The sequence below is a fragment of the Pocillopora verrucosa genome, chromosome 1 (assembly GCF_036669915.1).
Source record: "Pocillopora verrucosa isolate sample1 chromosome 1, ASM3666991v2, whole genome shotgun sequence".
Classification (NCBI taxonomy): domain Eukaryota; kingdom Metazoa; phylum Cnidaria; class Anthozoa; order Scleractinia; family Pocilloporidae; genus Pocillopora; species Pocillopora verrucosa.
This window is the reverse complement of record NC_089312.1, coordinates 30,219,828-30,235,889: the sequence shown is the minus strand read 5'-3', so window position 1 is coordinate 30,235,889 and position 16,062 is coordinate 30,219,828. Positions and strand designations below refer to the sequence as shown.

General features: G+C 38.6%; 1 protein-coding gene across 2 annotated transcripts in view; it reads right to left on the bottom strand.

Annotated features, from left to right (window-relative positions):
* The window catches only part of LOC131788200 (uncharacterized), a 49,426-nt gene that overhangs the window by 29,958 nt on the left and 3,406 nt on the right, over nucleotides 1-16,062 (bottom strand). Inside the window, exons 5-15 of one of the 2 annotated variants that reach the window (XM_066163207.1) lie at nucleotides 15,655-15,792; nucleotides 14,833-14,868; nucleotides 13,691-14,152; nucleotides 13,514-13,549; nucleotides 12,377-12,838; nucleotides 11,812-11,847; nucleotides 10,682-11,143; nucleotides 10,119-10,154; nucleotides 8,987-9,448; nucleotides 1,558-1,620; nucleotides 51-542 (exon numbers count right to left, since the gene is read on the bottom strand). In XM_066163207.1, coding sequence (XP_066019304.1) covers nucleotides 51-542; nucleotides 1,558-1,620; nucleotides 8,987-9,448; nucleotides 10,119-10,154; nucleotides 10,682-11,143; nucleotides 11,812-11,847; nucleotides 12,377-12,838; nucleotides 13,514-13,549; nucleotides 13,691-14,152; nucleotides 14,833-14,868; nucleotides 15,655-15,792 — 2,685 coding nt within the window. Of the gene's footprint in view, nucleotides 1-50; nucleotides 543-1,557; nucleotides 1,621-2,211; nucleotides 2,674-3,104; nucleotides 3,141-3,487; nucleotides 3,524-4,115; nucleotides 4,578-4,840; nucleotides 4,845-8,986; nucleotides 9,449-10,118; nucleotides 10,155-10,681; nucleotides 11,144-11,811; nucleotides 11,848-12,376; nucleotides 12,839-13,513; nucleotides 13,550-13,690; nucleotides 14,153-14,832; nucleotides 14,869-15,654; nucleotides 15,793-16,062 lie in introns of those variants that run through there. The other variant, XM_059105277.2, reaches the window with a different exon arrangement.

Sequence of the window (16,062 nt, the reverse complement as noted above, 5' to 3'; positions counted from 1 at the left end):
GTCGCTCAGTTCACAACGGTTGTTTTATCAAGTGAAAAATAGCAACTTACGCTTTAATCTTCTTCGCATCCTCCGCATAGTCCACCTTCCATTTATTCGGAACTTGTAAAACAGTCGCCCTCCAAGTCTCTTTGGCCGTACGATGGTGCGCTTTCCGTGGAAAACAAAGAATAGAGAACGCCTGAAGCCAAAACGCACTTTACGTCGTTTGAAGGTGATGTAAAATCTTCCCCTGCGCCGTGTTACCATTCTGTACCTACGCTGAAAGCGTATCATAAATCTCTGTATAGAAATCCAGCGTCTCCTGTAGTGTACTATCCATCTCCTGCCTCGCCGGATAACTCTGCAATTTTTCTTTCCAAGGCGTAAAAACCACTGACGTCCGCGGTGAAAGGGGCGATACCATCGCCTTCGGAAGTACAGCTTCACTCTTGATGTTACTCGGCTGAGTCGGTATTTACGGCGCCCACGTCTAAACCGTATAAAATATGGACCGCGTCTTATCCTGCGCTTTCGTTTCCTGAAAAGGATTCTCCTGGAGCCTAAACAACAACAAAAAAATTGCCACCTTTCTCTTTTTATGACAGGTCTGGGTATGACGTAATATGCAATTAAAAGGGAGGTTGATTAAGTAGAATGAATGAGCATGTTCGTTTCGGAAGATCTCGTAGAAAAACTACCATGACAACATGGCGACAACGTAAAACCGCTCAAGGAAAGTATTATTTTTTAACTTTAAACTGGTAGTGTTGCTCGAAGAAAAGTCTTGAAATTCTTCATTTCAAGAACACCCTTTTGTTAAATTTTCAATTCATCGCCTGTCCTCAATGCTGCAAAAATTTTTGGAAAAGGTACAAGCACTGAAATTCGTAATGTATTAAAGCTCAACTCGTTTCGGGAGCGTGAAAGAAAATACGAGAAAGAAATGCAAGCATGCTTTAAAACTGCTCATAACAACTATGCATATTAAAAATGAAAACATCACAGAGTGTGCGTATTTATCCCGTTCTATAGTATAGTTTATACTTCGCATATGTACTTTGTATATGTATGAGAATAAAACCAACATTTGCGCAAAAAACAACTGCCATTAAGGTCACAGGTAATTCAGTATTATCAGCTGAGTTGATAACTGGAATTGGCCACCGTCAAGGATTTCAAAGCTGACTTTTCGAGCGCCAGCCTTTCGTCAAAGCGAATGGAGGAATTGTGGGTTGTGTGTGTGTGTCCATATGCAGAAAATGGAGCTACGCTATAAGTTGGAATGTAGGTGATAAAACAAGTCTAGAGTAAATTAACTGAATGAAAAGTGCTCGTTGACAACGTGGGGATTTTGAAAGAGTGTCGATTTGATAAATTATCGCTCTAGAGTTTTACAGCATCTGCCTAGATGTAAAGAAAGGCTGCAAACTACTACATGTTGCTTAGTCCCGAAACTAGGACGACTTTTGTACAACACCACGAGCTAAATTCAACATGTAAACACAATTGTGTTAATATTAAATGCACCTACAATGGTTTTAAGTTTTCTACTTTTTTCGCATGCCAAATACTTACGTCTTCCTCTTCGTCCTCTTCGTCCTCTTCGTCCTCTTCGTCCTCTTCTGCCCCGTCTTCGCCCTGAAACCAAACACACCGAAATGTGACCAGCTATTCGCGTGAAATAAACATGAAGTCGTGCAACCAGGGATGCGATTTAATTCTCAAAACGCGTCAGTTTTAAAGATCTTTACACGTATAGATGGGTATACAGCCAAATTGTCATAATAAGCCAAAGAAAAACAAGAAACATCTTTCAAAACAAAACTGGTTCCATGTCTTTCTTTTACATTCGTTTTCATAAGGTATTACTATAAAACAGAATAATGAACATGAAAACTCATAACTCAACTTTTGAAAAGGATAGGAATTCCGTATTTTACTCAATGAAATTTTTATAACACATCTCCAATTTGATAATCCTGTAATGTTGGCCTCCATATATTTACCTTACCGTTTTTCTTTCAAGAATTTTCCAGAATACAGGTTTACTTCAACTCGGAAGGTTTTAATTCACCTCTTAAACAATTTGGTAATTACTCTTTCGTATTGCACTCAGTGGAAACGTTCTGAGGCTTCCTTTTATGTATTTGCTGATTTTTTTCCTTGTAAACACATGTATACCCCATTGAACAAGACATGGTTCATCGTTACTTTTATTAGCCAACTCACGTCTGAAGCGAATCCTCCTCGTTCTACCATTCTTGGTGATTCTTACGCGTCTTCTACCAATCAGCCTCACCCTCACTCGCCTTCCTCGAACGCGGATGCTGCAACGAACTCTACGCCTTACACGCCTCCATCGCTTTCTTCGTCGTACGTACCACTTCTTCCTTCGCCGTCTTATCCGAATTCTTTTCTTTCTATATTTCAATCTAAGTTTTACTCTTTTAATCTTTCTCCATTTCCTTTTTCTCCTTAAGTACCACTTTCGACCGAATCTTCGCAGTCCGCACCATCTCCTTTTAATTCGCACTCGCCATCGCCTGCCGAAACGTTTTATTTTCCTGTATTTTCTTCGGATGTAAATCCTTATTTTCTTCCTGAACCTACGAATACGTTTCCGTCCAAAGAAGTATTTCCTTCTGATCTTTACACGTCGTCGTTTTCCACGGAAGCGGACGTATCTCTTTCCTGTGTAAAAAAATACAATTTATGGCAAATGTTTCCTCATTCTTCTCCTCCACCAATTGTTCCTTTAAGCTTCTGGGACGATTTTCGCGAAAAGGAGATACCACAAATACTTTGAATTGTTTGCTCTTCTCGCAAGTAACTTGAATTCCATTTTTTTTCAAGTGATGAGCGATATTATATCGATATCAATTCTACATTTTTATAACTGCATCTCTTAGTCGTCTTTAGTCTTGTATTTTAGATCAGGTTAATGCTCCTTCAGATAAACGCAAACTCGACTTAAGTAAAATCACAGAATAACCTTGAAAATGGCACAACGTTAGTAAATCACCGTGAGCAAAATTTAACATGAAAACACAATTGTGTTAATTGTTAAAGCACCTACAATGATTTGTAGTTTTCTGCTTTTATTTCGGACGCCAAATACTTACGTCTTCCTCCCCGTCCTCTTCTGCCGCGTCTTCGCCCTGAAACCAAACACACCTAAATGTTATCAGCTATTCATGCGAAACTAACATGAAGTCGTGCAGCCAGGGAAGCGAATTAATTCTCAAAACGCGTCAGTTTTCAAGACCTTTACACGTATAGATGGGTATACAGCCAAATCGTTTTAATAAGCCACAAGAAAATCAGGAAAAATCTTAAAAAAAAAAAACTGGTTCCATGTCCTAGAAGAATATCCTAGAAGAAAGTGGCACAGTTTTTGTACATCACCACGCGCAAAGTTAGACGCGAAAACAAAATTGTTTTGATAATTAATGCACCTACAATGGTTTATATTTTTCTGCTTTTATTTCGGACGCCAAATACTTACGTCTTCCTCTTCGTCCTCTTCTGCCGCGTCTTCGCCCTGAAACCAAATACACCAAAATGTGACCAGCTATTCATGCGAAACTAACATGAAGTCGTACAGCCAGGGAAGCGATTTAATTCACAAAACGCGTCAGTTTTGAAGACCTTTACACGTATAGATGGGTATACGGCCAAATCGTTTTAATAAGCCTCAAGAAAATCAAGAAACATCTTTAAAAAAAAAAACTGGTTCCATGTCATTCTTTTACATTCGTTTTTAAGAGGTATTACTTTAGAACAGAATAATGAACATGAAAACTCATAACTCAACTTTTGAAAAGGATAGGACTTCCGTATTTTACTCAATGAAATTTTTTGACACATCTCCTATTTGATAATCCTGTAATGTTGGCCTCCATAGATTGACCTTAACGTTTCTTTTAAGAAATTTCCAGAATACAAGTATACTTCAACTCAAAAGGTCTTAATCCACCTCTCAAACAATTTGGTAACTACTCTTTCGTATTGCACTCAGTGGAAACGTTCTGAGGCTTTCTTTTTATGTATTTGCTGATTTTTTTTCTTGTTAAACACATGTATACCCCATTGAACAAGACATGATTCATCATTACTTTTGTTAGCCAACTCACGTCTGAAGCGAATCCTCCTCGTTCTACCATTCTTGGTGATTCTTACGCGTCTTCTACCAATCAGCCTCACCCTCACTCGCCTTCCTCGAACGCGGATGCTGCAACGAACTCTACGCCTTACACGCCTCCATCGCTTTCTTCGTCGTACGTACCACTTCTTCCTTCGCCGTCTTATCCGAATTCTTTTCTTTCTATATTTCAATCTAAGTTTTACTCTTTTAATCTTTCTCCATTTCCTTTTTCTCCTTAAGTACCACTTTCGACCGAATCTTCGCAGTCCGCACCATCTCCTTTTAATTCGCACTCGCCATCGCCTGCCGAAACGTTTTATTTTCCTGTATTTTCTTCGGACCAAAATCCTTATTCTCCGCCTGAACCTACGAATACGTTTCCGTCCAAAGAAGTATTTCCTTCTGATCCTTACACGACGTCGTTTTCCACGGAAGCGGACGTATCTCTTTCCTGTGTAAAAAAAATACAATTTATGGCAAATGTTTCCTCATTCTTCTCCTCCACCAATTGTTCCTTTAAGCTTCTGGGACGATTTTCGCGAAAAGGAGATACCCCAAATACTCGACATCACAGAATATCCTAGAAGAAAGTGGCACAGTTTTTGTACATCACCGCGCAAAAAAATTAAACGCGAAAACAAAATTGTTTTGATAATTAATGCACCTACAATGGATTATAGTTTTCTGCTTTTATTTCGGACGCCAAATACTTACGTCTTCCTCTTCCTCTTCGTCCTCTTCTGCCGCGTCTTCGCCCTGAAACCAAATACACCAAAATGTGACCAGCTATTCGTGCGAAACTAACATGAAGTCGTACAGCCAGGGAAGCGATTTAATTCTTAAAACGCGTCAGTTTTTAAGACCTTTACACGTGTAGATTGGTATACAGCCAAATTGTCACAATAAGCCACAAGAAAAACATCTATCATGAAAAACTGTTTCCATGTCATTGTTTTAGATTCGTTTTCAATAGGTATTACTTTAAAACAGAATAATGAACATGAAAGCTCATTAATCAACTATAAGTTTTTCGGTTTTTTTTTTTGGACGCCAAATACAAAAGATTGGAACAGATCCCAGTAGAAAAAGGAACACTATTGTTAGTGTGAGTACTAAGAAAATGACCTCGAAAGGACTAACTTAACTCCTGCAGTAATGCCATGATACACATTAAATAGTTTTGAGTGTTTTACTCGTTTTACGGACGCTCAATACTTGCCTCTTCCTCGTCGAACTCTCCTGCCGCGTCTTCGACCTAAAACCAAACACATCAAGATGTGGAACGCTATTTCAAGTCTATCAAAACGTTAGGAAATTCGGATGAAAAAAGATTCAATTAAGTGTTCGTGTCCGGTGTTTTTTTTTTCGCGAAATAATACAAAACCAAGGTTATTTTTGTCGGAAGGAGTTACGAAGATGCGTATTCCGAGAGTGAATAAATTTTACAGACCGTATTTCGTAACCCCTCACGAAATGGTTCATGATAAACAAATCCACCGGTAATCTGTTCAGTTCAGTTGTCTGTCAATATTTTTTTTTGTCCTATAAGTCAGTATATATGAAAAAAAAAATCAGGGAAAAGTCTCCTGAGCCCCACACTTGTCTTACTAATCTACATTACCGACTGTTACCTCTCTTCAACACGATGTGCATGGGAATACATTTTTCTGTTTGAGCCAAAGTGTTTATTGAAAGAATATATGCATTTAACCAATTATGATTCTATCAATAGAGAATCTCTGATTGAAGATGATCTCCTTACCACCACGACGTCGTCCTCGCCCATATTTCGGTCTTCTTGGTCTCAACCATCGCCTGCGGAACCTTATTTGATACCTTCCTCTTGTTTTTCTCACTGAAAGTTTGCGTCCCCTGTAATTCATGTAATAAAAGCGACGTCCAGTAAGTCTTATCCACTTTCTATTGAGATAAAGCCATCTCCTCTGACGGTAAAGTTTCATTGTTCTCCACTTTCGCATGAACCGTAATTGGAGCCTCCTGATAGGCATCTTCCTCTTGCCATATCTGACGTAGTAAGACCCTCTCATGAATAAAATACGGTACCAAAATCGACCGTATTTCAAAAATTGAACACCGCGTCTGCGTTTTATTATTCTCCATCCTCTCTTGAAGTAGACTCGAGATCGTTTTCCACGCCGTCGGACGCGATAGCGTCGTCCTCTGAAGCGCAGATACCAACGTCTCCTCCCTGCTCGCACACGTCGGCGTTTACCATGGAAGAAAATTCTTCGACCACGCCACTCTAGAAATTTCACAGAAAAAATTCGTTAAGATCAGAACATCTCCTTTACCGTTCCAACTCAAAGTGCCCACATAATCAGAATTTGTGACTTATTTACGATGAAAATTTCACATTTTTGCGTTTACCATAAATTAGATAGCCCTACTTCCTTTCAAGAAATGAGAGTTAACTCTCCCCCTAGATGTCGGACCGTTTTCACCTACCCTAATTTCATATTCTAGCTTTTAACACTGTCTATGTTTGCATTAAATACTGCTAAAAACTCTCAGCCGTTAGTGCCCTTCGAAACCAGTTCAGCGCTCAATGCAACTGTGCTATCGAGTCAACTGAAAACGGGTCACGTCGTGAATTCTTAATGTATTCATAAATATATTGAAAGGAGTACATAAATATAATATACTTGAAGTGGGAAATACGTTTTTTTAGAGTAAGAAGAAAAAAACAGGGAGAGAGAGAGAGAGAAACAGCTCCAACAAGGAGGATGTCCGTTGGGCCTACATATCTTTCAGAGCCCCCTCTCTTAGAGCTAAATATCCGGAACACAGTAAATATTCACATACTCCGTCTGTATCTTCTTAATACTTTTCTTCGTCGTCTTCTTCTTCTCATTCGTCGCCTCCTTCGACGCCGTCGACGCCTTCGACGTCGCTGACGCCTTCTCCTTCTTCTTGTAACTCTTCCTGCATGAGAATTGATGATAATTTTCAGCGGTTTCTACACAGAAAAATTATGAAGTTTTCCCTGCTCTAGTTTTCCTTATTTCATTTTCGCGAAATGGTGAGGTAAACTTCGCTTGTTCTTACAACCAAGTGGGTCAATAACTAATTCAGAGGTTTCAAAGAAACCGACTTATAATCCCATGAACCATCCCTCAGGCTGATATGGTCGCATTTTTTGCTCTGCTTTCAACTTTGGGTGGCTGTCGTGCTAAATAAAAATTCGATGCTTGGAAATATGGTCATAAGAAAAAAAATTCAAACTGATATTTACGAAACATTAGAAAAGTGAAGTTTCCTCTTTATCATTTACATTTTTCCCAATATGTCATTTTTGCAAAGAAAGTGCCCAGTTTTCAATAAGTGCGCCAACTAACAGAGACCCTGTGTCATCTACTATCTAGGAACATACAAACGTCCCTTGGTATGTGAAAATCGTTAGACCTTCAACTCAAAAGCAATAATCTATTAACAACCTTACGAATTCAAAGAAAGGATGAGGACAGAATAACAATTGAACGAGCGAAATGATGGATTCTGAAAACGATTCCTCACCAGAAAAAATGATTTTCAAAGCTGAACGAATATTCTGCTTGATTTTCAAATGCTTTCCTTGCCCAAAATTACGCGGCACGCCGAAAGGCAATGACTTTACTTTTCATGTGAAAGGGTTAAGTGGACAGTGCATCAGTTTTGTAAGAAGGATTTACATCAACTGACAACTTTGTTACTATTCATATTGAACCGATAACCCATTGTAATAAGTTTTAATTCAGATGAGTTTAAAGTGTCTCAAATGCATGAAAATAAATGGTCGGCAACTGACAAGTTACACATAAGCAATGTTAATGAACTTTCTTAGCCATCGGCAATTTAATGGCAAAAAAAAAAACAAAACAAAACAAAAAAAAGGGCGAAATGCCATTTATAAAGTCACTTTTAGGAGAAAGTCATATCAAAAGGAAAAATGAACATATAACGTAACCAATGGAAATTTTTTGCTGCCTTTCTAATTTGTCGAGCCGTTCCTTCTTTGAACAATTTATCATTGGTCATTAACTTTCGTAACCATCTTACTTCTAAAGCGAATCCTCACAGTGACCTGCAAAAATTCATACTATGGCGCAAAGAGGCCTGGGAATAATCCACGAAGTCAACGGAATTTCACTGGACGAAAAAACCGATTTGCACCATATTTGCGCCGATAATCTTGAAGCTACAATTGTCGTTTTATAATAAGAAAGTTTAATCAGCCTCCTTTGTACAACAGAGTTACTCGTCAAATTAGTCAGAATTACTCCGACGCCGAATACTTACGCCTTCCTCGTCGTCCTCTTCTACCTCGTCTTCGACCTAAAACCAAACATACCAAAATGTGACCAGCTATTCATAAACATTTAACAAATGCCATACAGCCGAGGAGGCGACTTAATCTCAGAACATGTCAGTTTTCAAGAATTCGTCAAGTTTAGCTTATCTATAGCCAAATCATAATACGCGAAAAAAAAAATAGTATTTACGAGTTATATTTACAGTCTATTTTAAGAGCAATCTATATCAAAAGCAAACACCACCAAAACTTAAAGCCTAACCAACCAAGAGGAAAAGACTGTCGTATTCACTCAATGTAACCGTTTTAACACATTTTCTATTTGATGATTTCTCAATCTTAAATTCTTTCATGACTTTTCCAAAATATGGGTTTATTTCAACTCGAAAAGTTTCAGTCCACACCCTTAGTATTTAGGTAATAAGTCTTTCGAATTGTACTCAAAGGAAACCTTTTGCTGCATCTTTTATCTGGTGGGCCGTTCTTGTTCAACACATACATGATTTATTGAGCAAGTTGTAATTCATCGTTAACTTTCCTAGCCTACTTACGTCTGAAGCGAATCCTCCTTGTTCTACCATTCTTGGTGATTCTTACGCGTCTTCTACCAATCAGCCTCACCCTCACTCGCCTTCCTCGAACGCGGATGCTGCAACGAACTCTACGCCTTACACGCCTCCATCGCTTTCTTCGTCGTACGTACCACTTCTTCCTTCGCCGTCTTATCCGAATTCTTTTCTTTCTATATTTCAATCTAAGTTTTACTCTTTTAATCTTTCTCCATTTCCTTTTTCTCCTTAAGTACCACTTTCGACCGAATCTTCGCAGTCCGCACCATTTCCTTCTAATTCGCACTCGCCATCGCCTGCCGAAACGTTTTATTTTCCTGTATTTTCTTCGGACCAAAATCCTTATTCTCCGCCTGAACCTACGAATACGTTTCCGTCCAAAGAAGTATTTCCTTTTGATCTTTACACGTCGTCGTCTTCCACGGAAGCGGACGTATCTCTTTCCTGTGTAAAAAAAGAATAAAATTGTGTCAAATATGTTTCCTTATTCCTCTCCTCCAACAATTGTTCCTTTGGCTTCCAGCACCATTTTTTCGAGAAAATTAACTGGATACCCCTAGTACTTTGAAATGTTTGCTCTTCTCGAAAGTAACTTGAATTCTATTTTTTTTCTTTTTTTTTTAGCTAATGAGTGATATTATGTGGATTTAAATTCTACATTTTTACAGCTGCATTTTTAAGTTGTCTTTAGTCTTGTATTTTCGATCGGTTTAATGCTCCTTCAGATAAACGCATCCTCGACCTGGGTAAAATCACAGAATACCCTAGAGGAAAGAGGCACGACTTTTGTATATCACCACGAGCAAAATTTAACATGTAAACACAATTAATTATCAACTTGTTATCAATCATTAACTTTCGTAACCACCTTACTTCTAAAGCGAATCCTCACAGTGACCTGCAAAAATTCATACTATGGCGCAAAGAGGCCTGTGAATAATCCACGCAGTCAACGGAATTTCACTGGACGAAAAAACCGAGTTGCACCATATTTGCCCCGATAATCTTGAAGCTACAATTGTCGTTTTATAATAATAAAGTTTAATCAGCCTTCCTTTGTACAACAGAGTTACTCGTCAAATTAGTCAGAATTACTCGGACGCCGAATACTTACGCCTTCCTCGTCGTCCTCTTCTACCTCGTCTTCGACCTAAAACCAAACATACCAAAATGTGACCAGCTATTCATAAACATTTAACAAATGCCATACAGCCGAGGAGGCGACTTAATCTCAGAACATGTCAGTTTTCAAGAATTTGTCAAGTTTAGCTTACCTATAGCCAAATCGTAATACGCGAAAAAAAAATGGTATTTACGAGTTATATTTACAGTCTCTTTTAAGAGCAATCTATATCAAAAGCAAACACCACCAAAGCTTAAAGCCTAACCAACCAAGAGGAAAAGACTGTCGTATTCACTCAATGTAAACGTTTTAACACATTTCCTATTTGATGATTTTTCAATCTTAAATTCTTTCATGACTTTTCCAAAATATGGGTTTATTTCAACTCGAAAAGTTTCAGTCCACACCCTTAGTATTTAGGTAATAAGTCTTTCGAATTGTACTCAAAGGAAACCTTTTGCTGCATCTTTTATCTGGTGGGCCGTTCTTGTTCAACACATACATGATTTATTGAGCAAGTTGTAATTCATCGTTAACTTTCCTAGCCTACTTACGTCTGAAGCGAATCCTCCTTGTTCTACCATTCTTGGTGATTCTTACGCGTCTTCTACCAATCAGCCTCACCCTCACTCGCCTTCCTCGAACGCGGATGCTGCAACGAACTCTACGCCTTACACGCCTCCATCGCTTTCTTCGTCGTACGTACCACTTCTTCCTTCGCCGTCTTATCCGAATTCTTTTCTTTCTATATTTCAATCTAAGTTTTACTCTTTTAATCTTTCTCCATTTCCTTTTTCTCCTTAAGTACCACTTTCGACCGAATCTTCGCAGTCCGCACCATTTCCTTCTAATTCGCACTCGCCATCGCCTGCCGAAACGTTTTATTTTCCTGTATTTTCTTCGGACCAAAATCCTTATTCTCCGCCTGAACCTACGAATACGTTTCCGTCCAAAGAAGTATTTCCTTTTGATCTTTACACGTCGTCGTCTTCCACGGAAGCGGACGTATCTCTTTCCTGTGTAAAAAAAGAATAAAATTGTGTCAAATATGTTTCCTTATTCCTCTCCTCCAAAAATTGTTCCTTTGGCTTCCAGCACCATTTTTTCGAGAAAATTAACTGGATACCCCTAGTACTTTGAAATGTTTGCTCTTCTCGAAAGTAACTTGAATTCTATTTTTTTCTTTTTTTTTTAGCTAATGAGTGATATTATGTGGATTTAAATTCTACATTTTTACAGCTGCATTTTTAAGTTGTCTTTAGTCTTGTATTTTCGATCGGTTTAATGCTCCTTCAGATAAACGCATCCTCGACCTGGGTAAAATCACAGAATACCCTAGAGGAAAGAGGCACGACTTTTGTATATCACCACGAGCAAAATTTAACATGTAAACACAATTAATTATCAACTTGTTATCAATCGTTAACTTTTGTAACCACCTTACTTCTAAAGAGAATCCTCACAGTGACCTGCAAAAATTCATACTATGACGCAAAGAGGCCTGAGAATAATCCAAGAAGTCAACGGAATTTCACTGGACGAAAAAACCGATTGCACCGTATTTGCGCCGATAATCTTGAAGCTACAATTGTCGTTTTATAATAATAAAGTTCAATCAGCCTTCCTTTGTACAACAGAGTTACTCGTCAAATTAGTCAGAATTACTCCGACGCCGAATACTTACGCCTTCCTCGTCGTCCTCTTCTACCTCGTCTTCGACCTAAAAACCAAACATACCAAAATGTGACCAGCTATTCACAAACATTTAACAAATGCCATACAGCCGAGGAGGCGACTTAATCTCAGAACATGTCAGTTTTCAAGAATTCGTCAAGTTTAGCTTATCTATAGCCAAATCATAATACGCGAAAAAAAAAATAGTATTTACGAGTTATATTTACAGTCTCTTTTAAGAGCAACCTTTATCAAAAGCAAACACCACCAAAGCTTAAAGCCTAACCAACCAAGAGGAAAAGACTGTCGTATTCACTCAATGTAAACGTTTTAACACATTTTCTATTTGATGATTTCTCAATCTTAAATTCTTTCATGACTTTTCCAAAATATGGGTTTATTTCAACTCGAAAAGTTTCAGTCCACACCCTTAGTATTTAGGTAATAAGTCTTTCGAATTGTACTCAAAGGAAACCTTTTGCTGCATCTTTTATCTGGTGGGCCGTTCTTGTTCAACACATACATGATTTATCGAGCAAGTTGTAATTCATCGTTAACTTTCCTAGCCTACTTACGTCTGAAGCGAATCCTCCTTGTTCTACCATTCTTGGTGATTCTTACGCGTCTTCTACCAATCAGCCTCACCCTCACTCGCCTTCCTCGAACGCGGATGCTGCAACGAACTCTACGCCTTACACGCCTCCATCGCTTTCTTCGTCGTACGTACCACTTCTTCCTTCGCCGTCTTATCCGAATTCTTTTCTTTCTATATTTCAATCTAAGTTTTACTCTTTTAATCTTTCTCCATTTCCTTTTTCTCCTTAAGTACCACTTTCGACCGAATCTTCGCAGTCCGCACCATTTCCTTCTAATTCGCACTCGCCATCGCCTGCCGAAACGTTTTATTTTCCTGTATTTTCTTCGGATGTAAATCCTTATTTTCTTCCTGAACCTACGAATACGTTTCCGTCCAAAGAAGTATTTCCTTTTGATCTTTACACGTCGTCGTCTTCCACGGAAGCGGACGTATCTCTTTCCTGTTTAAAAAAAAGATAAAATTGTGGCAAATATGTTTCCTTATTCCTCTCCTCCAAAAATTGTTCCTTTGGCTTCCAGCGCCATTTTTTCGAGAAAATTAATTAGATACTCCCTAGTACTTTGAAATGTTTGCTCTTCTCGCAAGTAACTTGAATTCTATTTTTTTTCTTTTTTTCTTTTTTAGCTAATGAGTGATATTATGTGGATTTAAATTCTACATTTTTACAGCTGCATTTTAAAGTTGTCTTTAGTCTTGTATTTTCGATCGGTTTAATGCTCCTTCAGATAAACGCATCCTCGACCTGGGTAAAATCACAGAATACCCTAGAGGAAAGTGGCACGACTTTTGTATATCACCACGAGCAAAATTTAACATGTAAACACAATTAATTATCAACTTGTTATCAATCATTAACTTTCGTAACCATCTTACTTCTAAAGAGAATCCTCACAGTGACCTGCAAAAATTCATACTATGGCGCAAAGAGGCCTGTGAATAATCCACGCAGTCAACGGAATTTCACTGGACGAAAAAATGGATTTGCACCATATTTGCGCCGATAATCTTGAAGCTACAATTGTCGTTTTATAGTCATAAAGTTTAATCAGCCTTCCTTTGTACAACAGAGTTACTTGTCAAACTAGTCAGAATTACTCGGACGCCGAATACTTACGCCTTCCTCGTCGTCCTCTTCTACCTCGTCTTCGACCTAAAACCAAACACACCAAAATGTGAATACTCAAAGGAAACCTTTTGCTGCATCTTTTCTTCGGCGAGCCATTTTTGTTCAACATAAGCATGTTTTATTGAGCAAGTTGTAATTCATCGTTAACTTTCCTAGCCTACTTACGTCTGAAGCGAATCCTCCTTGTTCTACCATTCTTGGTGATTCTTACGCGTCTTCTACCAATCAGCCTCACCCTCACTCGCCTTCCTCGAACGCGGATGCTGCAACGAACTCTACGCCTTACACGCCTCCATCGCTTTCTTCGTCGTACGTACCACTTCTTCCTTCGCCGTCTTATCCGAATTCTTTTCTTTCTATATTTCAATCTAAGTTTTACTCTTTTAATCTTTCTCCATTTCCTTTTTCTCCTTAAGTACCACTTTCGACCGAATCTTCGCAGTCCGCACCATTTCCTTCTAATTCGCACTCGCCATCGCCTGCCGAAACGTTTTATTTTCCTGTATTTTCTTCGGATGTAAATCCTTATTTTCTTCCTGAACCTACGAATACGTTTCCGTCCAAAGAAGTATTTCCTTTTGATCTTTACACGTCGTCGTCTTCCACGGTAGCGGACGTATCTCTTTCCTGTATAAAACGACAAGATTATTCACTGACTCCGCTTACTACAATTCATTCAGTACACTGATTATTGCTATTCACGTAAAAGCCATAAAGTCACTCTACGGATAATTAGAGACGGATAATTAGATGCCCTTGTGGTAAATACTTTTCTCTCCTCCAAAGAATTTTATTTATGTTTTTATGACTATTCTCGCGAGATTACCTAAACTAATTCCATGCTATTTCCAACCCCTCTTGCGAGTAACATTATGTCGATAGCAATCCAAAATTTTAACACGTGCACATTTTAGTCGTTCCTAGTATTGTAATTTGGATCAGTTAAATGCTCGTTCAAATATAAACGCACACTGTGGCATAGGAAAAAAAGGAATAATGCAGTAGAAAAAGGCACCCCATTGATAAATGATGAAAATAACCTGTAGAAAGGGACAAAGCGATCCTCAAGGTGACGTTCAAATTCGTATGATCGCGCAAGGGGCTGCTCACGATCCACGAAGTCAATGGAATTTAAGCCGATCATCTTAAGCCAAGTTATAAAAGTTCATCACCTTTTTTTTTTATTTTTCTAATAGATTGCCTAGGGAGCACAATTTATCATGTTTACACGCATCCAAAAATTGTCATGCACATAAAATGGTTTTCCGTTTTTATTTTTTGCTCGATTTTGGACGCCGAATACTTACGCCTTCCTCGTCGTCCTCTTCTGCGGCGTCTTCCACCTAAAACCAAACGCATCAAAATGTGAATAGCTATTCTTAAATATTTTTAAAAGTGTCATACAGCCGCGGAAGCAACAGAAACATGTCAGTACTCAAGAGGCCTGCTTAAGATCCACCAAGTCAACGGAACTTTGGTCGATCATAATACTGTCAATTCGTTGAAGTCATGACAGTTCATTTAATTTTCTCTTGCAAAATATAATTCCTGACTTTCGTACATCACCGAGGGCAAAGTTTAAAATGTAAGTAAACTTGTGACATTTGCCAATTCACCTGAAATGTTAAAATGTTTTTTTCAGGATACTTTTCTCTTTTTTGGACTCAAGCTACTTACGCTTCCTCGTCGTCATCTTCTGTTGCGTCTTTAGGTCTTTCTATATGATGCGTTTTTTCGTGAAATAAAATTGTACTTAACTTGTTTCAATGGTAAAAAGCTTTATTACACGCGGTACATTTAGGAATAGAATTGAGGAGTGAACTGTGGGTTTCTTGAGATGGAAATTCGAACTTTTTGCGAACCATTTCCGCCCTTTTACTTACAGATTGGCGCATAATAATTTGTAATCAGGGAAAGCAGACAAGTTTAAGGGATCTCAAACGCTGGCAAAGTAAACGAAAGTAACTGACAATGTACAAAATAGCGATTTTATTGGACTGACTCGGCGAATGGCAAATTTAAATAGTCCTCACTAAAACCGGTATGCCCGGCTGATGATTTTCACATCAACACCTTTATAGTAGTATGGAATCGACTGGCTTTCCGCTAGCTTAAACAAAAATACATACGTCGTGGTCGTCGCCGTCCATATCTCCTAAGCTTCCGTCTACGTCTTCTTCTTCGCCTTCTTCGCCTTCTCCTCCGACGTCGTCGTCTCCTAGCCCGCCTCCTCCTCCTTCTTCGCAGTCGCCTTCTTTGTCTCCTCGCTGAAAAAAGTGGAGTGCCTATGATCACTCACTAACTCAGTAGAAGCGCCAGGTTTGTGATAAAAAGCTTCACAAAGAAAGTGCTGTACTTTGTGTTTTTAAATTATGTCAAAATGAAATGCATTGCCTAATTATTCCAAAAAAGCTTGCCGGTGTAGGATATGCCACTTTTCCCCGTTGGAAAGTTCTTTTTCTATTCGTCTATTTAGAGGGTAATTTTCCACCATTTTTTACACCCCTAAGGTGGCAAAAAAATAGATTGAAAACGGA